The sequence below is a fragment of the Orcinus orca genome, chromosome X (assembly GCF_937001465.1).
Source record: "Orcinus orca chromosome X, mOrcOrc1.1, whole genome shotgun sequence".
Lineage (NCBI taxonomy): Eukaryota > Metazoa > Chordata > Mammalia > Artiodactyla > Delphinidae > Orcinus > Orcinus orca.
Genome location: NC_064580.1, coordinates 92,850,640 through 92,878,548, shown reverse-complemented (window position 1 = coordinate 92,878,548; position 27,909 = coordinate 92,850,640). Strand labels below are relative to the sequence as shown.

The window sequence follows — 27,909 nt, the reverse complement described above, 5'->3', positions numbered from 1 at the left end:
TTCCAAACAAATCATATATATATATATATATATATATATATATATATATATATATATATATATATATATATATACGCAGAAACACCACTTATGTAGCTGTACAATCTGAAGTATGGTGAAGTGGACATCCAAGGTGAAAGATATAATAGTTTTATGGAAAATCAAAACATCGAACTTCTGCAACTTTTACATAAACACGTGGCCATGTGAACACATAACAAAAACCCAAGAGTGACAGCTGTCTCACTCTGAAAAATGCAGACAGGTTCATGTAGAGCCCTTAGCATTTATTTTTACATCAAACTTTTAAAATAAAATAGTTCTCTTAATATTTATTCTCACTAAAGTCTTGTTTCCAGTTAGAATGAACAGTTCACTGGCTTCAGGCTTTAACTTTCAATTGTGTATTTTTAAACACATTGGGATAATTGTCATATTTTGCCAAATAGAGACTTTTTCTGTGACCCATTTCCAAATTCACAGACTTTGGTCCATCTACTCTTTCTAGTAGTGTGGAATGATTTACCAGTTGGAATTTATATTATTGAAAGCAACTGGAACTACTGCATGAATAAGCCAGATGATAAAAATTGCTTGGTTTGAAACAAGTGACTATGTATTTGGAGATACAAGACTCAGAACAAAGTGCTTGCATTTTCTACAGTTTGTATCAAACCAGATGGGCTCTTAAGCAGTCAGTCTGGACTCATATATCTAGAGTAGCCAGGCCATGAATACAATGATTCTAGCTACCTTCCACGTGTGGTCAGAAGGCTATATTAAGATACAGCCAATGTCAGTTATGAAGACAGCCGAAAGCCTGTCTGTTTTAAGAAACCATTCAGCTATTGAATGATAGACACTTCCATACATGGAATTTCAGGGAAGTGTAGAATGGACAATCTTGTTCAAGGCTGCCAAAATTATTTTCTGCATGCTGAGATGTTATTCACACACACAAAGACTGCATGCTGGTAATTCATTAACTTTATTTTTGAAGTCCACATTGTTTTCTTGCAAAAGCAATTGTAGTTAGTTATAATATATAGCAACGCATCTCTATCTTTGGTTCTATATCTCAGAGATATTTTTTTCCAAAAATAAATAAGCATGGCAAGAAAAATAATTCAGCTATCTTAAGAGAAAACCTAATATTTTATAAAAATTAAGCAAAAATATATAATTGATGCTTTTTAACTTTTTTCTAATTATCTTGCTTAATATCTAATACCAGTGCAACTTTAATGTTAAAATGATTGTGCACACTGTATTTAACTATACAGCATAGACACAAAAATGTCAAAAAACAAAATAGCACTTTCCCTTATAAATCATTTAGGAATTATGCATTCTAAAAATGTATGGGAAAGTAGAACTGCTGAAATATGTTAATAATTTGACTTTGAAGAAGCACAGGAAAAGGAAATGAAGATGTAGGAATAGTCGTAGATCCTAGAGATTGCAAAGAAAAAGTGAACTCATCACCCAAAATCTCCCATTTCTGGAAAATATTTATATGTTAGAATCATTCAGAGATTTTTTTAAAAACTAGCATCTATGGAAGTTCCCTGTTATGGTTTGGACTCTCAGAAGATTTAAGGAGCTTCATTAGTTAATGGTTTCCGTCTCTTTTCGAATATGATTTTTGCATCAAATAATTCTCTTTCCCTGTATCCTAGAGATGGCCCTTTTAGATACTTTGCTTCTGCTGCCTTGTAATCTAATCCATCAACAGCAGAAATTGAACAAATGATTGCTTCCGGCAGAAGAACTTCCAGGATAAATTTAATTTTATCATCTCTTATCAGAGTCAGCATTTTTTCATCTATTTGTTTGTAGATTTCTTGTAAATATTTCACCACCTCATCCAACTGATCTTCATCCTCAAAGTATGTTTCAATACAGGGTGTGAACCTATTTGCATTCAAAAATGATTTCAGCCATCTGGACCCTTTCGTGCCTTTTAAAATGGCTAAAAGATGGCTCTCTGTTCCCTTTGTATTCACAATGAAGTCCACTAGGTTCTTGTTGGCTCGGTCCCGAGCAGACTTCATTCGGTCTGGAAGAATTTTCTGGAAGGACATTTTCTTGGTCTGGGAAGTCACAACCATTGATTCCACAGGATTTTCATTTTGCAACTTTGGAAATAAGTTCCTGAAGGTATCCTGTTTGATTACTTTCCTAAGTGGATAACTAATGTCAGCAGCATAATACTCAAGGAAAGAGCCTACAAAAGAACCACAACCTATTCTAACTCTGTAGTCACAAATCAGTGAGATGCACCAGTCAATACTTTCACTGTAGTCCTCCCTGGCTTTATCTACTAGTGCTTGTTTCTCTTTACAGTCAAATTTCTTTAATCTTCTAAAAGGCACTCTAATGCCTCTCTTTTCAGGATTCATATTTGCCTCAACAAAAAGCACACTTGCTTTTCTCTCTTTTCGCCTGATGCTTTTTACCACTGCTGGCCAAAATGGATATTTTTGATATTTAAACCAGACTATCATTCCTGTTTCAAATGAACGTGGCTCATAATGAAAAATGAAACGTGGAAGTTCTTCATCTTCCTCACTGTCATCTAATATGGAAGCATCAATAGAATTTAGATGAACTGACTTGTCAGAAGCTTGAAGTTCTTCCCCAAGTTCCTCAAAATCCAGTTTCTGAAGATTTCTTTCATTATTCACAAGGAGTGAATAATCCATGGCATGGTTAGAGGCACTAAAGGAAACCTGGTGTTCCCATGAAGAAGGCCTAGGGGATGCCACAACACCCATCTCTGATTCCACAGTAGGTTGATTCTGGCTGGTATCTGAGCATGGATTGGAGGGGCCCTCTCCAGGATCTTCACTATTCTCTGAGAAGGTAGAGCATTCAGAGGAAATAGCTGGGGCCTCTGGGCAGATGTCCTGTGCCTCCTCTTTCAAAGCTTTGGGCACAGTGAAGCTATCTGATTGTAAAGTTGGAGTGAACTTTTCATCTTTAACATATACATCCTCCTCTTTAATTGTGGAATGCAAAGGCATAATTGTTGAGATGTCAATCTTTTTCTTGCTCTCCTTTTCATCCTCATCTTCTGAAAGTGAAGGGAAAGTGTGGCGCCAGCTGAAGTTTTGTGATGACTTTGTTTCCATTTCACTTGGAATAGTATCAATGACTGCATGCACCCGTGATTTATCATCATACAGGGAATCATCACTCTCTGAAGATACTAACAGGGATGTTGAATTTTCATTTTCCTCAAGACACTTTGGTAAGTCTCCTTCGTGCTTCCGATACATTTTACGAGGTGGTGAATCAGAAAGCTTTTGTGGTACATTTTGAGACAGTGTCGTGGTCTCTCCCTCATCTGAACTGCTTGCTTGAATCAAATTTGTTCTCTCATTCAGAATATCCAGTGCCATTTTTAGTGACCTTGCATAGGCTGTTTCCTCTCTAGGTGGGTCACTGACCTCTGACTGTGCTGCTAGTGAGAAGGCAATAGCTTCAACTTGAGATTTACTGAGGATCTTTGTTTCTGTGCTTTCCACTTTAATTGTTTTATCTAGTGAGAGTATCTGAACTTCTAGGGAAAATGTCTTTTTTCTCTTACTGTTTGATGAAGCCTCAGATCTGGACAAAACTTTTGCTGGCCACAGCTGGCCTTGCCAATTGCATAAGACATACTTGGCATCCATTATGATTTAGATTTGTGTGCCAAGAGTTTACTAGCAGAGATTGAGGTGTCTGGCTATTCTTGTCACTGCTAAGGAAGTTCCTACCACAAACAATACTTTTAGCAATGCCCCTGTTAAAACTACAAAGAATTACAAAGGGTTTACAGCTTGTGTGGCCTGTTCTCCAGCTGAATTTCCCAAGGATGCTTGAACACGTTGTTTGAATGGGACGATATGGAAGATACTGAAATAACGAAAAGGAAGAGAAGAGAAGTATCAGCAAATAAAATTATTTTGCCAAAGTTGGTGAGCAACTGCAAATAGAGCAGAGACAGAAGAAAGGACAATGCTCAGTGGGGCATCAGACGGAGGAGAAAAATGCAGAATAATATAAGGTGTGGGATGAGAATTGGAAAAGTATTTTTATAATATCCCAAACTAAAGAACTTACCCTCATTATTGCACATGATTATTAAAGAGTGACTATATGTGCATGATGGCAGAGATGGTGTGTCAGGAACTCTATGTTATTAGATATTTTCGGACTTCTGTGCCCCTAATGTTATACCTGGGGCAGCGGGACTCTGAACTTAGTGTGCATCAGAATCATCTGGAGGATTGTTAAAACTAGATTTCTATGCCCTATCCTGAGAATTTTATTCAGAAGGTCTAGACAGAATCCAATGTTTTGCACTTCTAATAAGTTATCAAATGATGCTGAGGCTACTTGTCTAAGAACTCTTTGGAAGCACTGCTGTAGCTGAACACACAGCTTTATAAATTTTAAGCTATAAATGCTTCCTTGTCTACCCAAAGCAGGGAGACAAAGATAATAGGGTCTCTATCTCTTGAACCCAGACCACAACACAATGACCTTGTTAATAGCATGAGCTTAGAAGATAAAAATTTAGAATGGCTACCAGGTTCACATATTGGATAGGATAATTATCAAGGATCTCTTGAGAGTCAAGTGGTTGGATAGGACCTCATGTAGAAATCTGAATAGTTTCTTGCATGAATTCTTCATAGTGGTTTAACACATGAGATTCTTTCCCCAAAGGAGAAGCTATTACTTTTAATTACAAAACATTATGGCTATAGAACAGAGAGCAAAATGAATTACACCTCAAATTCTCAACCTAACATGATTTTAATATGAAATGTAGTTTTTAATTTAAAAATGCTAAAGCTGCAGAGAAAGAAACAAAATAAATTATACCCCAAGTTCTCAACGTGTTTTTAATGTGAAATATTTTGTGAAATGAGAAGAGCCTTACCCAATGTCATGTAGATCAGGCCCTGTGATCTGTCTGTCTTGATTCTCACTCCAAAAGGAGACAGGCTGTTCAAAAGGAGACAGGGAATCAAACAAATGGACAAGGCATAAAGAAACTTCTCTACCAAAACTTTAGCAGGCATGTCATTCTGAAACACAGGAATGAAATGAAATCTCATCTGTGATGTAGATGTTTACTGTCCTCCTTGGTTTTATTATTTTAAATTCTCTCTGTGTGATATAGTTATGATATCTGGTTCATGTTTAAATCATCTTTCCCAGGAAAAGTGTGAGGTTAGGACAAGAAAGGGAAGTAACAATTGCCTTGTGTCTACTATGAACCCGACTATAGATTTTGTTTGAATCCTCAAATCAATCACCGTGTGAATTTTTCATCCTTTACACACATAATTTTTTTTCAACAGAATTTTATTCACACTCTACATGCTGTTTCACAGTCCACTAATACAAAATATGTTTCATTGCTTTATTGGCCTCCTTCATAAAAATGGTTGCCTGGAGAAAATTTAGGAAACCTGTCAAGCGCCACCTTGTGACCAGAAGCAGAACTGCAGCCTCCTCAGGAGCTATACACAGAGCCTCAATCACTATCAGATTTTTCTTATTTATGAGAAGGGTGGGAACTACATTTAGCCAGCCAGGAGCCTTTTCAGGCTTCTAGAACTTTCTAAGTTCAAGGGGTTTATTGTGTAGGATAAGAAGATTAAAGTGTCTTCAACTATAATGTTTCTGGTTATAAAACATGCAGAAGCTTATTAAAAATTGAAAAGATGCAAAAGGATATATGCAAAACTAAGTACAACTCTCTATATAAATAATCACTCTGAATATTTTCTATCTTTCCAGAGTTTTTTACATGTATAGATAAATGCATATCATTTCAAAACAACATCAGATCTCAATTAAGAGCATAGTTCGAACATCATCCTACATAAGTATTTTCCACATGATTTATGAATTACTTTAAATGAGGTTTTTTCCACATTTATAACATTTTATCTCAATATTTTTCCTGATGATGTAAAACAAGTAAATGAGTAAGTATATATCAATATTTTAAATATTTTAAAAATAGCAGTAAAGCTAGTCCTGTCTCTACAACTACACAAATAAACAATCCTGTTAATAGTGTGGCAGATATGTTTTCCCAGATTTGGTTGCATGAATTATATAGTAGCATATATATGTTTTACTAACACACATATTTATTTTTAAGTGAGATAATATAACAAATGCTATGCTACAAATTGCTTTTTTCACTTTATTTCTCAGACATTTCAAATCTCTACATGTAAAGGATTATGTTTTTATTTTCCAGATACATAGGTATTCCACTTATGGATGCACACTGCCATATAATATTTTTAAAATTGCTAGTAGAAATAAGCCAAATCCTCTCTCTGTCTCACTCTTAAACTATATAGAAAAATGGTTATTGCTGACCATGGCCATACCTGTGGTCTGAAAGAATGAGTTGCAAGGAGGACACAGGCAGGGCTGTAGCCAACACAGCAACCAGGCTACGCGCTTGATCAGGTCCAGGAAAATTTCCACTATCGGCAAAAGACTGGGGTGGGGGGGGTATGTCTGCATGTCTGTGTGTGTCTATGAATGCTTATGTGTTTGAAGCAAATTGGATATGCTGTTTCAGCTTCATTTTTCTTTCATGATTATAAAATTAATCATGGGGAAATTTACTCTAAAGATGGTGATATAGGCTAAGAAATAATATTAAAATAGTAACTTGACCATCCAGAAATGCTAACATGGGAGCTTATTTTCTCCCAGATTTTTTAAAAATATCACACATATATACATGCATATATATGTGCAAGTGTCTTCACTCAAATACATACTTGTTCCCCTTTCCACGCTCATGTACAGGTGACACACACATAGTCTATGTGTCAATCAAATTATAGAAGTATTTCCCTCCATGCTGTCATATATTTTTATCCATCATTTTCTGTGTAAATTAATAAATGCTTAAAAATTCAAACAGTAACAGAATGTCTAGCAATATAAACATCGAATGCCAAGTCAATAAATTAGCATGAACGCCCGTGCTGCACTGAGGTCTTAATATAGAGGCTGTAATCTGATCACCCCTTCTCCCACTGTGGACTTTTAAAGCACTGGGAGATACAAAAATTCCAAAGGATTAATTCTTTCAAAATGCCAGCAATTATCTCAAAACCACACACTTATCCCACCACTCTAAGACCACTGTCCCTATTTTTCTCATCTTCATTGTAGGGTCCTGAGAAATCCCTATAAAATAACTAGCTTTAAGACAGCCATTACCTGGAAGCTTCTTGTCAGCTGCAGCCTGGTGAAATGCAGCTCCTCCCCCAAGACTGGTCAGGCGCAGCTCACTCCCAAGCTTCTCAGAGAATGCTCCGCCCCCTCCCTGTGATGAAGACAGACGGTCCTTCCCTGAATTATGGGAGGGAGAATTGCCCAGTTAAACTGCTGAAGTGTTAAAGGGTAGAAATGTTCCTTTTTAAAGAACTTGAAAGTGAATTGGCAACAAGTGTCTGTTTAGTTTCCCTTAGGGTGTTGATTTCTTGAAAAAAAGAGGTTGCAAATCACTTTATTTAAAAAAAACTAAACTATTTTATATTTTTTCCTTGCCTTCTCTGCACCTTACCTTGGTAGGTAAATTTAAAACCCAGCTGGTCATGCTTCATTAAAATAGTTCACTAAGGATCTTGACTGGGATTGCACTAAAACTGCACATCATTTTGGGGAAAATGACTTCTTTATAATTTTTTTTATGTTTCCAGGCCATGGTATGTCTCTCCTTTTATTCAGTTCTTCTCTTAAATGCTTCAGAAATTTCCAGAGACGTCTTCATGAACACAGATATTTCTGTCAGAGGCTGAAAATCACTCATTAGGCAGGAAAGCACCCATTTCATATACCCTCATCAATAAATGGCAATTACTTCTTCTTATATTTTATTGGTATTTTTCACTCACACAATTCAATGTGGGGGAAGTTAACTTTCAAAAATTCACATGTATTTGTATGTCTGAAATATATCTTGCACATTCTATTAGTTAAAATTCTCCTGTGTAGGGGTTTCCCTGGTGGCGCAGTGGTTGAGAGTCTGCCTGCCGATGCAGGGGACACGCGTTCGTGCCCCGGTCAGGGAAAATCCCATATGCCGCGGAGCGGCTGGGCCCGTGAGCCATGGCTGCTGAGCCTGCGCGTCCGGAGCCTGTGCTCCACAACGGGAGAAGCCACAACAGTGAGAGGCCCGCATACCGCAAAAAAAAAAAAAATTCTCCTGTGTTAAATTAAAATTTAGATTTCTGCTTTAATTTAGAAAGTCAATTTTAAATATTGCTAGTGGTAATTTTGGAAATGAAGATATATGGAATGAAGTGTTTTATTTGGTCTCTGTATTATATAATATGTAATATATATATTTATGTATAAAATATTTATAAATAAATTTATTTTATATATCTTATTTATATATAAATTTATTTATTTTATATAAAAACTTAGTTATATATAAAATAAACATATATATGTAAAAGTTTTTATTATATAATAAAAAAAGTTGATCTTATATATAATCAGCAACAAAAATAATTTTCTTATTATATAATTAATCTTTTCAAAACTTTCAAAGTATTATTACCTAATTTAAAGAGGATTATCAAGCTAGTGTAAATATGGATTTATTTAAATGAAGAGATACATTCAATTATATATTTTATAATGTAATATTTCTTTCTCTCTTCTTATTTCACATGTTTGGGAAAAACCAAATGCACATAAAATATGGTCATTACATTAAAATTATACTTTGCTGTGTTTATTTTGTCTATTTTCTATATTGCACATAAATCAGGAAATACTACATCACCACACCATTTTCCAAACAAAATGCAAAGTAAAAGATTAATTCCTTGGACAATATTTTATATTTCATTGTTCTGTAGAAGGAGGAGGAGAGGAATGATATCCAATAATAATTAATGCTACTACTACTACTACTACTATCTTAATGAAGATAGATAATAATTATAGATATAATAATATCTATACATCGCCGTATGTATATACAATGGAATACTACTCAGCCATAAAAAAAGAACGAAATTTTCCCATTTGCAGTAACATGGATGGACTTGGAGGGTATTATGCTAACTGAAAGACACTTAGCATAATATCACATATGTGGGATCTAAAAAATACCACAAACTAGTGACTATAACAAAAATGAAACAGACTCACAGATACAGAGAACAAAGTAATGCTTACCAGTGGAGAGAGGGAAGAGGGGAGGGACAATATAGGGGTAGGGGCTTATGAGGTACAAACTACTATGTATAAAATAAGCTACAAGGATATATTGTACAACACAGGGAATATAGCCAATATTTCATAATAACTATAAATAGGAGTATAACCTTTAAAAATTGTGAACCACTATATTGTACACCTGTAACAAAAAAAAGATTATGTATTCTGAGTGCTAATATAGAGTTGTTTCCATAGATACCTAATCAAGACTAATTAAGGTGTTTTCTAAACAAACAAAAAAAATAAAGTAGACACCAGCCACTGAAAACTAAGGCTTTGGCTGCTCTGGCAGAAGGATACCCAACATCATCCTAAGTTTGGGAGGACCCTAGAACTGAGGTCTTCACAACCCATAATATCTTGTGTCTCTTTACATCTCCCATTCTGGAATTCAAACTGGATTATACATTGAATGCTGTCAATTCAACAAACATTTGTTAAGCATGTGTATTTCTAGATGTTGAACTGGGTTCTGAATTAATCAGGAGCAGATAGTAATTCTCTTTGACCAAGTATTAGTTTACTAATACACCATCTCCCTCGATTCTCACAAAATCTTGTTAGGTGGGTATTCTGAATATTACCACTTTGTAGATGAGGCATTAGAGAGGTTAATTAACTTTTACAAGGATATCTAGAGACTACTGGGCATATGGGATTTGAATCCTGTACTTCGACTCCAGAGTCCATGCTTTTAATCATTAAAACACACTGAACCTACCTCATCACAAATGAAAAATGCTCTAAAAATGTGGGCTGGATGAATGGTGAATTAATGAATTTGAAATAGTTATGTACTGGGAGTCACTTCAACTTAAAAGAGAATCCTGTATCTAATTTAACATAAATTAGTCTTTTATAACATAATTATTGGAGTGAGTGACATCCCATCACTTTTGCCAAATTCTATTGATTGGAAGCAAGTCACAGGTTCTGTCCATACCTAAGGGGAGGGAACTACACAAGGGAGTTGGCCACCTAGGGTGTGTCTACCACAATACTGTATGATTATATTTATGTGACATTTTCAAAAAGAGAAAAGTATAGTGACATGATCAGTGGCTGCTAGGGGTTATAGGTAGGGAGAGGGTGTGACTATACAGGGATAGCACAGGAAGTTGTTGGGGTGATGGAATCTTCCATATCCTGACTGTGATAGTGATTATATGAATTTATACATGTGTAAAATCCAAAGAAGTATATACAAAAAGTCATATATTATATATGATACTTTAAAGTATGATTTTAATGTATAATAATTAAAAAAAATTAAATGGAAAAATTTAATAACTAGTATATAAAAATCAACTCTTGTAAGTATGCTTTAGAAATATTCAGCTTCTTCCTAAAGCACATTTAATAACAAAGAAAACAAAAATAACACCCATACATATATTATTAGAAAGCATGAGTTCCATTTCAAATTAGGATATAAAAAGCTGTAAGAGAATGCCACCCATAACTTAATGACAAAAATCTAAATAATCTACAAAACTATAATATCCCTTGAGCTCATCACAGAACTGAGGTAAAACGAATTCCAAAGGGTAACCAGCCCCTTTGGCAAAGCATGGAGACAGAAGTAGCTGTCACACAAGCAGGTAAAAAAAAAATCAGCTGAAAGCTTAATGAATTTTTAAATTCTTAAACTTTTAATGGGCTAGTGTGTCAGTAGTTTGGAATATGTGGCATCCAAGACACCTATACGCTCACTGCTATTTTTCACAAGTCCTTAACCAGAAGCACATAAACATGACTGGGGACAACGCAGAAGACCAAAAAGAACCCATGTCAGTGTTCAGGTATGCAGGAGGCAATCAGCTGTTGCTGGCGGACAGACACGTAGCCCCACACACTAATTCAAACCCTTCAATCATGGGAAGCAAAAGCCTTAAGTCACTAGGGGAAAAGCAGACGCCACCTTCCTGGGGAGGGGAAGATAGGAAACCCTCCCATCCCCAAGACAAAGGCAGAAATCCATAGCTACTGGGGAGCAGTAAAAGCAAAAAACCTCTGCCCTTGAGAAGGAGCAGTAAACCTTTGAGTCCAGGATCCTATATGAGTAAAAAGCAGTGGTGAGCTACTGCTGAGGAAGGGGCAAGAATATATCTCCCACCAAAGGTCAACCCCAGATGTAAATCAGAGGCTAGCTGACATTCGGAGGAAAGAATGCTGAGAAAGTGCAACCATCAGGTCTAGGTACATAGTGCCTCTCTAAGGTTGAGGTTAGACAGAAAAACAGAGAACACTCCTTGCCTCACCACGAACCTAGCACCTAATAACAGAGGCCCACTGCTGCAAAACAGGCAAGAGCATGAAGAGAGACACCACGCTCCCCAACCAGTGGCACAGGTGTAAAGGGACTGCTGAAAATTTAGGATGGAGAAAGACCATTGGGAAAAATCCTCTGGCATTCAGGCTGCACTCTAAGCAAAATAAAGTTTGTTATGTAAGCCAGATGATAATGAAGTGAGAAAAGGAGGACACAATCTCCAACGTATTTTATGATGCAGCATTAACCTCATACTAGAAAAAAAATATAACAAGTGAAGAAAATTACAGATCAATATGCCTCAGAAACAAATCCAATGATACAGAAATGATATAGAATTACAGAAAATGATACAGAAAAAATCCAATGGTATAGAAAAAGGATAAAATATTATGAATAAATGGTGTTTATCCTGGAAGTTTAAGGATGGTTATATATTTGTCAATCAATCAATGTAACTCACCATATCACAGACTAAATAAAGAAGAAAATAGAGAACATCTCAATTGATGCGGAAAAAGCATTTGACATAATTCCACAGACATTCATGATAAAAATGTTTGGCAAACTAGGATTTAAAGGGATCTCAATCAACCTGATCAAGGTTATCTATATAAAACCTAAAGTTAAAATCACACTTAATGGTGAAACATGGAATGCTTTTCACCTAAAATCAGGAACAAGGCATGGGTGTCTGCTTTCACCACTTCTATTCAACATTATACTGGAGGTCCTAACCAATAAATAACACCTGAAAAATAAATTAAAACCATGCAGATTGGAAAGGAAGAAATAAAACTGTTTTTAATTGCAGACAACATGATGATCTATGCAGAAAATCCCAATGAATTTACCAATAGAAAAAAAAGCTACTAGACCTAATACGTAAGTTTATCAGTATAATTGCATATAAGGCTAACATAATTTGTTTCTATATAATAAAATTTGGAAGTCGAAGTTTAGCAAAGTACCATTTATTATATCATCAAAACCCAGGAAATACTGTTAGAATACATCTAACAAATATGTGCATGATTTCCATGCTGAGGACTTCAAAAAAAATGGTGAGAGAAATTAAGGAAGAGCTGAATAAATGGAGAAATACATCAAGTTCACTGACTGAGAGATGAACTATTTTTAGGATGTAACTTCTCCCCAAACATATCTATAGAATCATTGCAATCTCAATCAAAATCCCAGCAGGATTTCTGTAGAAATTGAGAAGGTAACTCTAAAATGTATATGGAAAAGCAAAGGAACTAGTAGAACAGCCAGAACAATTTTGAGAAGGAAATACAAAGTTGGAAGACTCACGCTACCTGATATCAAGACTATAGTAATCAAAATAGTGTATTATTTGGCACAGGATAGACATATAGATAAATAAAATACAAATAGACCAGCAAATATGGTCTACAGATTTCTGACAATGGTAATTAAATGGAGAAATAATGGTCTTTTCAACAAATAGTGCTGGAAAAATTGGACATTATATGCAAAAATATTCACTCTGAACCCTTAGATAAGATCATATACAAAAATTAACTCAAAATGAATTACTAACTTAAATGTAAAAGCAAAAACTATGAAATTCCTAGAAGAAAACAATGTAGAAAATCTTTGAGAGTTTCATTTAGGCAAAGATTTATTAGAACACAAAAAGCATGGACTATAAAAAAATTTCATAAATTTGACTTGAAAACTTCTGCTCTTCAAAAAATAAAATGAAAATCCGGAGTGGGAGAATTTATTTGCAAAACAAGTATCTGATTTAAAAAATTGTATCCAGAATATATAAAGAACTCTTACAATTCAATAATAAGATTAACAGCCCAATTTAAAAAATAGACAACTAATTTAAATAGATCTGCATCAAAGAAAATATATAAACATCAATTGAACACATTAAATAATGCTCATCACTATTAGTAATTAAAGATATGTGAGTAAAACTACAATGAGACACCACTAACACCTTTATAAAAATGGCTAATATTAAAAAGAGAAAAAAATCTGACAATATCAACTGCTTGCAATGATGCAGAGCTACTGGAACTTATACATTATTGGTGGAAATACAAAACATCACAGCTACTTTAGAAAACAGTTTGGCAGTTTCTAATATAGACATACACTTACCAAAAACCCAGATATCCCATTCCTTGGGTACTTACCCAAGAGAAATGAAACTCATGTACAAAGATCTGTTCTGGAATGTTTATAACAACTTTAATCATAATCAGCATAAACTATAAATCTACTGGTGAGTGGATACAGAAATTGTAAAATAACAGAATACCTGTAAGCTATAATAAAGAATAAACTACTAATACATGCACCAACATGGGTAAATATCAGAAATGTTATGCTAAGTGAAAGAAGCCAGGGGCAAAAGGCTAGATATTGTATGATTCCATTTATATGACATTCTGGAAAATGAAAAACTATAGGGACAGGAATCAGACCAGTGGTTGCTAGGAATTGGGGTTGAGAGAGAGTACTGACTACAGTCAGGCAAGAAGGAACATTTTGGAGTTATGGAAATATTCTATACCTTGACTGTACTGGTTATTACATGACTGTATATGTTTGTCAAAACTCATAAAATTATATACCTAAAAGAGTGAATTTAACTCTATGTAAATTATACCTTAATAAACCTAAGTCTTAAACAGGCATCCAATCAGAATATGACCTATCTAAGAAGTTGAAATTTTACAGTAGAGTAATGGGGATACACACAGGAATTTTGTTTCTACTTTTGGCCAATGATTGCCAAAGGAGGTTGTGAGTTCCACTGGTATGTGTAAAAATATCCTCTGGAGTGTGCAAAGAATATATTAGATATTCAATTTGTTTAACTTCTTTATAAATTTTTTGTTATGCTTAGCATCTTTATTTTTTTAATTTTTATTTTATATTGGAGTATAGTTGATTTACAATGTTGTATTAGTTTCAGGTGTATAGTAAAGTGATTCAGTTATACATACACATATATCCATTCTATTTCAGATTCTTTCCCCATATAGGTTATTACAGAATATTGAGTAGAGTTACCTGTGCTATACAGTAGATCCTTGTTGATTACCTATTTTATATATAGTAGTATGTATATGTTAATCCCAAACTCCTAATTAACCCCTTCCCCCCACCTTTCCCCTTTGGTAACCATAAATTTGTTTTCTGTGTCTGTGAGTCTGTTTCTGTTTTGTAAATAAGTTCATCTGTATCTTTTTTTAGATTCTACATATAAGTGATATCATATGACACTTGTCTTCCTCTGTCTGACTTATTTCACTCAGTATGACCATCTCTAGGTCCATCCACGTTGCTGAAAATGGCATTATTTTGTTCTTTTTTATGGCTGAGTAGTATTCAATTGTATATATGTACCACATCTTTTTTATCCATTCCTCTGGCGATGGACATTTAGGTTGCTTCCATGTTTTAACTAACTTTTATTAACTTCTACTTCTGAATTTGTTTTAAAAATGTTGCGGGGGGCACCTAAGAACCTGACTTTTTTTTTTTTTTGCGGTACATGGGCCTCTCAGTGTTGTGGCCTCTCCCATTGCGGAGCACAGGCTCCGGATGCGCAGGCTCAGCGGCCATGGCTCACGGGCCCAGCCGCTCCGCGGCATGTGGGATCCTCCCGGACCGGGGCACGAACCCATGTCCCCTGCATCGGCAGGCGGACTCTCAACCACTGCGCCACCAGGGAAGCCCCAGAACCTGACTTTTGATGCGTGCCATTCAACCTTATGAGTAGAAGGACAGGAAGGAGCAGAAGTCAAAGCGCTATAATCTGGAGACAGAGATCTGGTTAAGAATATGTCCCCAGTAAGAAAGTAGAAGCCAAATAACATAAGAGATACAGAATGGTTATAGAATAAACAAATGTCAATATTTTTAGTGTATAAGGGCCATATAAAAGAGTAGAAATGGTCCATTTAGAATACTCCCAAAAACTACAAGGGGGCCATAAGCATAGTTAAAGAAAGAAATTTTAGATTCTTAATGGATATTCAAAATATTCAATGACCCCTAAGGCACAGGCACAAACAGTTGAAACTGCCTGTAAACAAAGTTAAGATCTTATTATTAATGTTCACTGGCCGAATGTCAGCCCACCTAAAGCAGAAGAGTATCAGAAGAAAACTTACGAAGGATGAGCATTCCAGGTAAGAAAAAGGCAAGCCAGATAGTGAATCACTGCCAGGGCCAAAGGGACACAATAATCTCTGGTCAAATGCATGTAAACATGATTGGGAAAAAAGAAAAAACAACAACAACCAACCAACCAGTGACCTAGAGGTCACAAGAAGATAAACCTGCCATATTTGGAGATTTTTGTATTTCCCAAGTAATGCTAAAACCTACACAGTGTCCATGGATGAAGCTGCTAGGAATTCAAGAGTCAGGATGATGGAATGGGAAACATTAAAAGAAATAAAATGAAAGGAAGGTTGATGAGGACCCCACAACGTCATCATCACAGCACATAGCAAATAAAACTTTATTACAGGGCTTCCCTGGTGGCGCAGTGGTTGAGAATCCGCCTGCCAATGCAGGGGACACAGGTTCAAGCCCTGGTCCAGGAAGCTCCCACATGCCACGGAGCAACTAAGCCTGTGTGCCACAACTACTGGGCCTGTACTCTAGAGCCCGCGAGCCACAACTACTGAGCCCATGTGCTGCAACTACTGAAGCCTGCGTGCCTAGAGCCCATGCTCCGCAACAAGAGAAGCCACCGCAATGAGAAGCCTGCGCACTGCAACGAAGAGTAGCCCCCGCTCGCTGCAACTAGAGAAAGCCCATGCACAGCAACGAAGACCCAACACAGCCAAAAATAAATAAGTAAAATAAATAAATTTATAAAAAAGAATAAACTTAAAAATAAAAAAATAAAATTTTATTACACTCTGAGTATTCAAGTAGATAGACTAGGTTGTAGTGTTCTTCAGAGGATCATCAAGCAGAGAAAGACCTTCATTGTATCTGCCTTGGGGAATTTAAAGATAAAGGGAATCCCTTTCTCACTGCACCCTCCACCCCCACCAGCTTCTGAGACACCCAGAGGAAAAGAAAGATCCACGCTGGACCAAAATTATTCCTGTGAGCACTCTGAATAAAGGTACTTATCAGTTCTTTAGTGAGGAAATATGAGAGACTGTTAAACATATACTGTCTGAATTTCAGAATTTCTCAGACAAGCTTTATGCCAAGCTTGTTATGTGTTAGAAGTCCTCAAACAGATATTCAGACATGGGTTTCTGACTGAGTTCTAACTTTAATAGCTCACTAAAGGGACCACTGGAGCTACCAGATATCAAAATATATTACAAGGTTAAAATAATTTTTAAAAGTTCAGTAACAGTCTAAGCATGTAGCAAGGAGTAGATATGAACATAAGAAGGAAGGGGAAAAGAAGAAAAGATTTCAAAATGAGCCATTGAAAATGTGAATGTGCATGTGATTGATTGGTACATCTAGATATAGACTGGGAATCAACCAGTGAACTCCAAATCATCTAGAAAAATCCTTAGGTCATTGGTCTGTATATGACTGCCTGGTTAACCACAAACACAGTGATTTTACAGGCATCTGTTTGCCTTAGGGCTACTAAGCAGTTTCCCCCTTCTGTGCTCATACATATCCTCCTGAAAACTTGCAAGGAAGCTTGAATAAACAATTCTGAATGAGCAATACTCAAAGAAATGGGAAAGAGAAAAGAGAATAAGCAAAGGGATTTCTCTGTCAAAGGAGAAGAAAGGTGGAAAATAAAAATGGAGAAGACAGACAAAAAGATGAATAAATACTGGGCACCAAAGAAACATACTGTGGTTGGGGAAATATATTTAAAAATACAAGAAAAGAGGGCTTCCCTGGTGGCGCAGTGGTTGAGAGTCTGCCTGCCAATGCAGGGGACACGGGTTCGTGCCCCGGTCTGGGAAGATCCCACATGCCATGGAGCGGCTGGGCCCGTGAGCCATGGCCGCTGAGCCTGCGCATCCAGAGCCTGTGCTCCGCAATGGGAGAGGCCACAACAGGGAGAGGCCCGCCTACCACACACACACACACACACACAAATATATATATGTACAAGGAAAGAGAAATAGTTCTATAATGCCCCTGTATGTAGGCCTATTATAGCTATTAAATATAAGGAATGAATGAGCGTGTGTATGGTGGGAGCTTCAGAAAGGGGAGTGTTGAGGAATGAAATGCATCAGGGGCACCATTGCTATTATTGGGTGTTTTGGTATTTTGGGGCCTCCTGAGGGTAATTCTAGGGTGATCTTTTAAACTTTTAAAGTTTCAGTGCTGCCCTATCTAGGCAGCAAGACACAGATACTGGGGTTTGTGTCTCTTGGATTCAGACAACAACACAATGACCTCATTAAGAGGATGAGCTTAGGAGTCAGATATTTGGAATGGCTGTCATGGCTACTTATTGGATAGGGTAGTTTTTTTTTTTTTACATCTTTATTGGAGTATAATTGCTTTACAATGATGTGTTAGTTTCTGCTTTATAACAAAGTGGATCAGTTATACATATACATGTGTTCCCATATCTCTTCCCTCTTGCGTCTCCCTCCGGATAGGGTAGTTTTCAAGGATTTATTGAGAGTCAGGCAGTTGGCTGGGACCTGCAAGTCTTCCAAAAGTAGACATCATCATACTCATTTGCATAACTTCTTTTTTTTTTTAAAGAAGATTTCTGCTTTATCTTCAAAGTACAGAAATATACTACCAAGTGGCGATCACGGCCAGTGGCTCTCCTTAGATGGCCAGTGAGGGCCTTGGGGCACAGAAGGGCAGTGCGACCTGGACTGGGGCTGCGTCCTGTGTCTTCTGTATTATTTCTTCATAGGAGCTTAACACATTTAATTCTTTTCTGCTTAGAATCCGTGGTTTTCATTTAAAAAGTATGGTCACTGGACCAGAATCGAAACAAATTGCATCTCCCTCCCAAGAGGGAGGAGATATGGGGATATATGTATATGTATAGCTGATTCACTTTGTTATAAAGCAGAAACTAACACACCATTGTAAAGCAATCATACTCCAATAAAGATGTTAAATAAAAATAAATTCATCTTTTCCAAAAAATAAAAAACAAATTGCACTCCATATTCTCAATTTAACCATGTTTTAACATGAGACGGGAAGAGTCTTACCCAATGTCACGTGGATCGTGCAGGATCTGGCCCTGTGACCCGGTTGTTTTTATTCTCACTCCAACTGCTTGTCCAGCAGAGCCTTCTCCCTGCTCGGCACTTTTGTGGTCGTGCTGCCTTTCTGAGGCTCAACTGGCATCACATGCAGATTCCCCAGGTCATGTACATCTTTGATATTAATCTAAGCTGTCCAAAAGTAGACAGGGAATCAAACCAATTAAATGGAAAAGGCGTAAAGAAGCTTCCCTACCAAAACTTTAGCAGGAATATCATTCTGAAACACAGGAATGAGATGAAATCTCATGTGTGATGTAGCTGCCTTATTTTCCTTCTTGTTCATGTTATTTGAAATGTTCTTTGTGACACAGTTATGTTATTAGGTTCATGCTAAAATCATCCCTCTAGTGAAAAGTATGCTTTGGGGACTGGAAAGAAGGGAAATAGCAATTGACTTGTTTCTTCTATAGGCCAAATCTGTGTAGCTTTGTTTTCAAAATGTTTCTGTTTGGGTCCCCACATCAGTCCTCATATAGGGCTTTTTTTTTCTAGGCATGTACAATTTTTTCAATGGAACTACAATCACATTCTACATGTTGTCTGATAGTCTGCTAACATAAAGTACATTTCATGGCATTGTTTCCTTACTTCATAAAAATAGTTGCCTAGAGAAAACATGGAAAACCCTACAAGCGCCATCTTGTGACCAGTACCAGAGCTGCATCCCGTTAATACTAGATCCTTCTTAAGGGAGACGGGTGGGAACTTACATCCTGGCAAGCCAGCAATTTTCTCAGGCTTCTAGAATATACCATACTCAAATTTAGAGTTTTGTTATGCATCACACAAAAAATGGAATGCTAATGTCTTTAGTTGCAAGGGTCTGACAAAAAATTGCATGCTTACTGAAAATTGAAAAGATACGATTTTTATAAAGAAAGTATAATTCTGGAAAAATGATCAATATTATTATTTCCTGAGTATCTTTCAATATTTTTCTTTACATATATACATGATACATATAACTTCAAACCAGCTTTTTACCGTGCTCAAGTGCACAGTTTGAAAGTTTTTCCATATTGATAAGTATTTTCAATGTGACTTTGTTTCAATCACTTCAAATGTAATTTCCCCCTAATTTGTAACATTTTACCTCAAACTTTTTTCTGATATTGTTAGGAAATGACTAAATATGCGTTAAGAATCATTTTAAAATAGAGATAGTAAGGACTGTCCTCTCACACTATACAAGTAATCCCATTTAGTGTAGGTACCCTTCTATTTTTTCTGATGTTGTTACACATATTGTATTAACACAGTCCTCTATCTTTAAATGACCTAATATGGTGTTTGCCATTCTTCAATTTGCATTTTTCAGCTAGTACTACTTCTCAGACATCTTTTCAAATCGCGACATTTTCATACTTTTGTCAGCTATTTAACGTTCAATTGTAGTTGTATGGATGCACCACGTCACATAATATTTTTAAAACTGCTAGTAGAAATAAACCAAATCCTCTCTCTGTCTCACTCTTAAACTTAAAAGATAGAGAAAAATTGTTATTGCTGACCATGGCCATACCTGTGGTCTGAAAGAATGAGTTGCAAGGAGGACACAGGCAGGGCTGTAGCCAACACAGCAACCAGGCTACGCGCTTGATCAGGTCCAGGAAAATTTCCACTATCGGCAAAAGACTGGTGGCGGGAAGCGGTATGTCTGAATGTCTGTGTTTGTCTGTGAATGCTTATATGTCTAAAACCAAATGGATACAATTTGTTTCAGCTTCATTTTGCTCTACTAATTATAAAAATTATCACGGAATAAAACAGTTCTAAAAATGCTGAAAACTGGTTAAAATATATTTTGAAATCCCCAGAAGTCTGAACACTCCAGAGATGCTGACTATTAACATGGGAATCTAGTTCCCTCTGTAAGAAAAATGCACATATTTTTTTACAAATGTTATCACTCAACAGCATATCTGAATCCCTTCCACGTTCGTTGTACATTTATATTTGTGGTTGTATGTGCCAAGCACTTTTTATGGTTACATTTTTCTATCAGTTATGTTTTGTAGAATAATAAATGTTTAAATATAATAAAATCTGTAACGAAGATAGAAACATGGAATGCCATGTAAACAATTAACATGAACAGCATGCCTCACTTAAGTCTTAATTTAGATGCTGTAATCTGATCGCCCATTCCCACACTGTGGACTTCAAAAAATATCGGGAGAAACTGAATTTTCCAGGGGACTGATTCTGTCACAGTAACAGGAATTTCCCCCACACTATATTCTATTCCCACCTCTCCCAGGCAACAGTCTCTATTTTTTTCACCGTAACACTAAAGCCGAAAGAAATTCCCAGAAAAAAACTAGCTTTAAGACAGCCATTACCTTGAAGCTTCTTGTCAGCTGCAGCCTCGTGAAATATAGCCCCTCCCCCAAGAGTGGCCAGGCACAGCTCACATCCAAGCTTCTCAGAGGATGCTCCGCCCCCTCCCTGTGATGGGGAAAGCAGGGGGCCTTTCCCTCAATTAGAGGGAGAAGAATCGCCAAGTAAACTGAAATTCACTTAAAGGGGAAAAACGTTCATTTTTAAAGGACTTTAAAGAGAAATGGCAACATGTGTCTCTTTCATTTCCATTCAAACCACAGGGGTAGGTGATTTCCTGTAGAGAAATAGCAAATCTCTTTATCATACAGTAAAGACCCAGTTGAAAATATCTCTTACATATTTTTCTTGCCTTTTCTGGTAACATTTCTACAAATTATTTTAAGACTCAGCTGGTCAAGGTCCACTAAAAGACTACACAAAAGTCCTTGTTGTGATTGCAGTGAATTAATACACTATTTTGTGGAGAATTAAATCTCTACAATTTTAATTCTTCTGGCCCTGGGACATGATATGTCTCTTTTGTACTCAGTTTGTCTCCTTCATCCTTCAGAAAGTTTAAGTTTTTTTCAAGTAAAGTCATTTTTTAAAACACAAAACATCAACCAAAATCCTTAATGAAGAGAGATATGAGAGATATGTAACTGAATATACTAAAACTGAAAAAAGAACTACTTATGGTAAAAAACACTATAAAGCAAAGTTGAAAACATAAGAATAAACTTGACAAACTGTTTTTCATTCAAGAAACAGCTCTAAAGTAGCTCTTACAAATTAATAAGGAAAAAAAGTGAGGTAAAAAAATGAGCAAGGGACAAAAATAGACAATTCACAATATTCTGAGGGAAAAATTCTTACCCCCTCCCAACATTTACTTTCCTGTGAGCAAGCTCATGCAGTGCAACTACATCTCTGCAAGGGTATCTCTGTCCTTCTTGTACAGTTGCAAACCTCCAGGCTGTTTGGTAAAATTGTTAAAATTTGTTGTTTTAAAGTCCGCTTGACTCACAATAATCAATGCCCTGCAACTTACCTTCACCTTGTACTAAAGCTGACGTTTAGGCTTCCATCTGCAACTTCATTTGTTTTATATCAGTTTGTTCAATTTGTTCAGTGTAGAAAAGGAGGTGCTATTCAGTGGGGGTCCTCAAAACCCAAACATCCAAAATAAAAATTAAAACTAAACAATCCATAAAGGTACTCACCTCCCCTAATAAAGAGATGCAAACATAGACAGCAATGAGATTTCACTTTTCTACCTAATTTGACTTATAATGAGGCCAAAAAATGATACAATGGAGAGTTGACAAGAGAGTGAGGAAATGGGCACTCTTGCTCACGAGCAAGGTCACAAAGCTGGGAAGACGGCAAAACAAAATCAAAGCCAAAGTCTTATCAGAATCCCAAACAGAAAGATGTGTTCTCTCTCCACCAGTACTCATTGCCTCCTGGGCTTGGAATCCTGTCTCTTGAGTAGAACCAAGGATGATGTCATTCACCTTCAGATTGTAGTGGAATTAGTCAATGTAACCTCCAGTGAGTGTCAACCTATGTCCTTCCTGGTGAACACACTGGTGAACCACAATAATTTTCAATAATTACCGTACTTATCTATAACTCTCCACCTCTCACACAAATTAAAAAATATATTTCTGCACTATGCTCTTGCACTGACCATATCTTCATTATAGTTTCACTTAGCCATAGAGTAGTTACGATCTGTCTCTTTTGTGTTGCAGGGTCCTGGCAGTACGACTGAAAATAATTTGTTACGCAGGGAAATGCCCATTTCATCCTATCCTCATTTACAATTGGCAACTTCTTGTTCTTGTGCTTTTGTTGTTTGCAATTTCTAATTCAATATCCTCTTTTATTGAGCTTTTTTGTTCACAAAATATTCAAGAAATTAAGAGTTAAATTTAGAGTTTTATTGCCTTTAACCTAGGGGTGTTGTTTCCCAGGAAGTGCCAAAACCTACATACTGCCAGTGGATCGTTCTGAGGGTTAGTTCTCTTAAGATAATGTTATGCTAATTCAAACACAAAAAATTATAAAGTGTAGGTAAAGTTGGTAAGGCCCTCACAACCCCATCCATCATCACAGTGAACAAGTAAACACAACTCCTGTCTCTTGCCACCTCTGACTAATTCACCTTAGAGAAACAGAGCTGCAGTATGACACAGCTCTTCCTGTGATTAACAAACACAAAGAAAGAAAACTGTCTGCATGAGGGTCTCTAAAGAAAGAAGCCATCATTCTTCCAGACACATATAGCAGAAGGGTCAGGCTGGATCAAAATTATTCTGTTAACCAATCTGAGTAAAGGACATTAAAATTTCTTTGGTGAGGAGATATGGATTTCTGTCTGTAGAACCCAATGTCTAGCCTTGGGTTTTGTCACAGAGGCATTATGACAGAGTTACGTTTTTGACGTGTTCAAACAGGCAGGCAGGCAGGCAGACAGCTGTGGGTTTGAGACCTTTACTAGCTCAGTGGAGAGAAAAATTTCAAATCCTTGATAACTATGCTAACTTGTCATGTCCCCATACTAGATAGCACAGTTAAGAAACATGCATGACTCACAAGCATCTCTGACATTAACCTAGGGTTAAACCACATTTAACGGTACAAATAATAAAAAAATAGTTTAGTAGCTGTCTAAGGTGTAGTGAGAGACGGATGAGACAGGAAGGAGGGAAAAGGGGGAAAAGAAGTCCTAATTTAACCACAGGGAAACTGAATTTGCACATGTTCAGTTAGTGCACTGGGATATAGACAAGAACTCAATCAACAGATACACAATGTGCTGGAACATTCCTCAGGACCCTGGTCTGGTTCTAGTTGCCTGGTTTTCTAGAAAATCAGTGTTTATGAAGAGCCCTTAACTTTATTGCATTAGGGTTAGTAAACGGCTCTCACCTGCTGTAGCCTCTTCTTATTCTCTGAAACTTCACAAAGTAGCTCGACTAAAGTGTTTTCAATGGGCGATAACTGGATTAGACTGAAATAAGGCAAAAAAGAAAAGGGATCAGATAAGAAGTTTACCCTCTTAAGCAGAAAGAACATGGACAATGAGGATGGAGGCAAGATACGAATCAGAAAAATAAGTAGTGCATAACAGACAGAGGAGGTTGGAGACATGGACATCTTTTGGGGGAGGGGAAGGAAAACAGAGAAGAATTATGATAGCACAAACCCAATATCACATCTTTATTATTTCTGTTGTACTGTAAGAACGGAATGCATGTGGGAGGGGCTTTGGAAGTGGCAGGAAAATTATTTGTGTTCCTGGATAATTTGGGCCTTTTAAATCCCACTGGGTTATTAGGAGGGAATGCTGGGCTTTAATGTTTCCAAAGCTGCTAGTGCTGCCCTGTCTGTCCAAAGCAACCAAAGATCTCATGGACACAGACAGTGAGGTTCAGCATCAACAGCCTTATTCAAGAAAGTATGCAGAAGTCTATTCAAGGAAGGCTGTGAGACCTTAAGCAGGTCTTAAGAAATACTTGTAACTATGCTATCTAGCATGTGGTGATGACAACCTAGCAAAGGTGTCAAGGATTGTAGAGTCAGGTCATTGGCTGGAACCTCTGGTAGACACCTGAATAGCCTCTTTCACTATTTCTTCATAGTGGTTTTAATACATGAGATATTTCCCCCAAAACTAGAAGCTATGACTTTTAATTACAAAACGTTATGGCTGCAAAACCAGGAGCAAATTGAATTGTATCTCAAATTCTCAACCTAACATGATTGTACTATGAAGTGTGACTTTTAAAATGCTATGGCTTCAAAGCAGGAAGCAAAATAAATTATACCCCAAGTTCTCAACATGTTTTTAATGTGAACTATTTCATGAGATGGGAAGAGCCTTACCCAATGTCATGTGGATCATGCAGGATCCGGCCCTGTGACCCGGTTGTTTCTATTCTCACTCCAACTGCTTGTCCAGCAGAGCCTTCTTGCTTGGCACTTTTGTGGTCATGCTGCCTTTCTGAGGCTCAACTGGCATCACATGCAGATTCCCCAGGTCGTGTACATCTCTGATATTAACCTAAGCTGTCCAAAAGTAGACAGGGAATCAAACCAATTAAATGGAAAAGGCATAAAGAAGCTTCCTTACCAAAACTTTAGCAGGCATGTCATTCTGAAACACAGGAATGAGATGAAATCTCATGTGTGATGTAGCTGCCTTATTTTCCTTCTTGTTCATGTTATTTGAAATGTTCTTTGTGACACAGTTATGTTATTAGGTTCATGCTAAAATCATCCCTCTAGTGAAAAGTATGCTTTGGGGACAGGAAAGAAGGGAAATAATTGCCTTGTGCCTTTCTACAGGCCAAATCTGTGTAGCTACTTTTTTTAATGCTTTCTGTTTGAACTCTCACATCAGTCTTTGTGTGTTTTTTAATTTTATACATGTGCAATTTTTCAACGAACCGCAGTCACACTCTACATACTGTCTCATAACCTGTCTCATAATAGCAAATACATTTCATTGCTTTGTCCACTTCATGAAAATGGTTGCCTGAATTTAGGACACCTGGCAAGCGCCATCTCGTGACTAGAACCAGAACTGCAGGCACTCAGGTCCTTGGTCAGGAAGGGTGGGAACTAGAGCCATCCAGACAGCAGCCTTCTCAGGCTTCTAGACTTTTACATTAACTTAAGAGCTGTGTGCGTATTATAGAAAAATGGGATCATATTTCCTCATTTTAACGTTTGCTATTATAATATCTTTCATGCATATTGTATATCTTTCTTCATCTTTCAATTTTTCAAGAAAAAAAGCAAATCCCCACAATAATGTTCAAAATATAATGGTTTGCTCTATATATTAACAGATTTCTCTTATACATATTAATAAATGTGCATATTTTTTGAAATCAGACCTTTATCCCTCCTAAGAATATATTTTAACATCTTTCCACATCAATAAATATTTTCTACATCGTCTTTTTGTGAATAACTTTTCAAGACTATTCTACATTTCTAAAATTTTTTCTCATTTTCTCACAATGAAAATTATTCAAGCTTACTGTTTTAAAAATAAGATTTAAAAATGGAGAAATGTAATATATAAAAGGTTGAAATGTTCTGTTTCCAACTACACTTATATATCCCCAATTAATAAAGTAGCATGTATATCTCCAAAATTTTCTTACATATAATGTACTAATATTATTACAGGCCATTCTGCAATATGCTTATTTTTAGTTTTTTAGAGTATACCTTCTACATCCTTTCTTATTTTTACATTTAGCTCATTGCATTAGCTTATTCTTTTTATAGCTGCATAGTATTCAAAATTATGGATGTACTATCCTACATAACTATTCCATAATATGTTTTAAACATTTTTTGAATTATTTCTCAAAAGTACATAAAACTTCAAATAAATATCTTCTGCTTGAACCAAAGTCTGTACAATAGTCTAAATATTTGAACTGCAAGAAATGCACAAGCAGCCAGATAACCAGCCTTCTCAGATCCACAGAAAAATCCACCTTCAGCTAAAGACAATGGTGTGTGTGTGGGTATCCATTTAAATGTCTGTAACAAAATGGATTTTTCTCTTTCAGCTCCATTATGTCTTTCCAAAAAAAATCTAAAGGTACATAAAATCTAAAGAAGAAAATACTCAACGTTCTTTCTCCAACCCCTGAGTTGTTTACTGCTTACATTTGAGTCTAATCCCCTTGATTTTTCCCTCATGTGTGTGTGTATATATGTAATTTCAAATAATGTATTCATATATATGTACATATCAGAATACACTATTTTAAATTACATTTATTCACCAACATATTTGAACACATTTCCACGTTTCTATATGTTTACACATTTTTTTTTTTGGCAGGTAGTTTTCTTCCCCCATGGTTTTAAATTCTCATCTCAGTTTTTTTTATGCTGACATAGCTACTCATGCTAAGTGAAATGTGGGAAAAGAAGTGGAAAATCTCCTCTCTTTTTTCCCTAGACATTTATTACTAGATATATTGCTGTGTTTTATTATATCAATATGTCTATTATTCTTCAGTTTATGATCTTACAAATATTTTTCATATTACAGTACAAATAGGACTATATCATTCTTTTCATAGCTAGGTAGAGATGTAGACAGTGATTGTCCTTTGCACATCCATAAAAAAGTGATCCTCTTAAGACATTGAGTATTCCCTGACAATAAACTAAACTTCTTATTGCCAGAAGTACTTAAATTTGCAGTTATACATTACTTCAGATTATTACTATACAAACTCCACCAAAACAGTAAGATTTGTTGGAAACACAATCAACAACCAAAGTAATATAAAGAGGTAACACTCCAAACTAATAACTTCATTTTTCATTTGGCATTATCACAATCTTTTTTTTTCAAAGTAAGGAAGATAAATTTTCAAGTTTTGTTTCATCATTTATCTCTGTTACCATTACTTTTTGACTGAAAGATAAAATGCCCTATTCGAAAGTCAACTTTTGCAACCTCATGAAGTATTTTTTCCGCAGGTGTAATCTGATCACCTCCCCCACTTTTAAAGTGTGTACTTTTAAAATATCTGGAAGGAATACAAAATTCAGATATAATTCCCTCACAGAAACAACGACTCTCACAAAACGACACTCCTTTCCCACGACTCCAAAGCAGCAGTCCCTTCTTTTCTCACCTTAACTGCCAAGTCTCCAGAAATCTCCGAAAATAACTAGCTTTTTACGACAGCCATTACCTCCAAGCTTCTTCTCTTCTCTCTTCGGCGGAGGCTTCCGAAGTCTGTATGTAATGCG

At 36.3% G+C, this 27,909-nt stretch overlaps 1 protein-coding gene across 3 annotated transcripts; it reads right to left on the bottom strand.

Annotated features, from left to right (window-relative positions):
• Positions 1–79: 79 nt before the first annotated feature.
• On the bottom strand, positions 80–27,909 carry PWWP3B (PWWP domain containing 3B). 3 transcript variants are annotated; one of them, XM_004285241.3, is made up of 5 exons: positions 21,126–21,222; positions 18,727–18,912; positions 7,258–7,389; positions 4,934–4,998; positions 80–3,900 (listed from the first exon to the last, which is right to left on the bottom strand). In XM_004285241.3, exon 5 carries the CDS (start codon positions 3,675–3,677, stop codon positions 1,596–1,598), a length of 2,082 nt encoding a protein of 693 aa, XP_004285289.1. In that variant the 5' UTR covers positions 3,678–3,900; positions 4,934–4,998; positions 7,258–7,389; positions 18,727–18,912; positions 21,126–21,222; the 3' UTR covers positions 80–1,595. The 3 variants fall into 3 exon arrangements, 2 of the variants coding, with proteins under 2 accessions (XP_004285289.1, XP_049561152.1); XR_007474969.1 differs by lacking the exons at positions 80–3,900; positions 4,934–4,998; positions 7,258–7,389; positions 18,727–18,912; positions 21,126–21,222 and adding exons at positions 23,878–24,124; positions 25,000–25,182; positions 27,792–27,909; XM_049705195.1 differs by lacking the exons at positions 4,934–4,998; positions 7,258–7,389; positions 18,727–18,912; positions 21,126–21,222 and adding an exon at positions 25,000–25,020.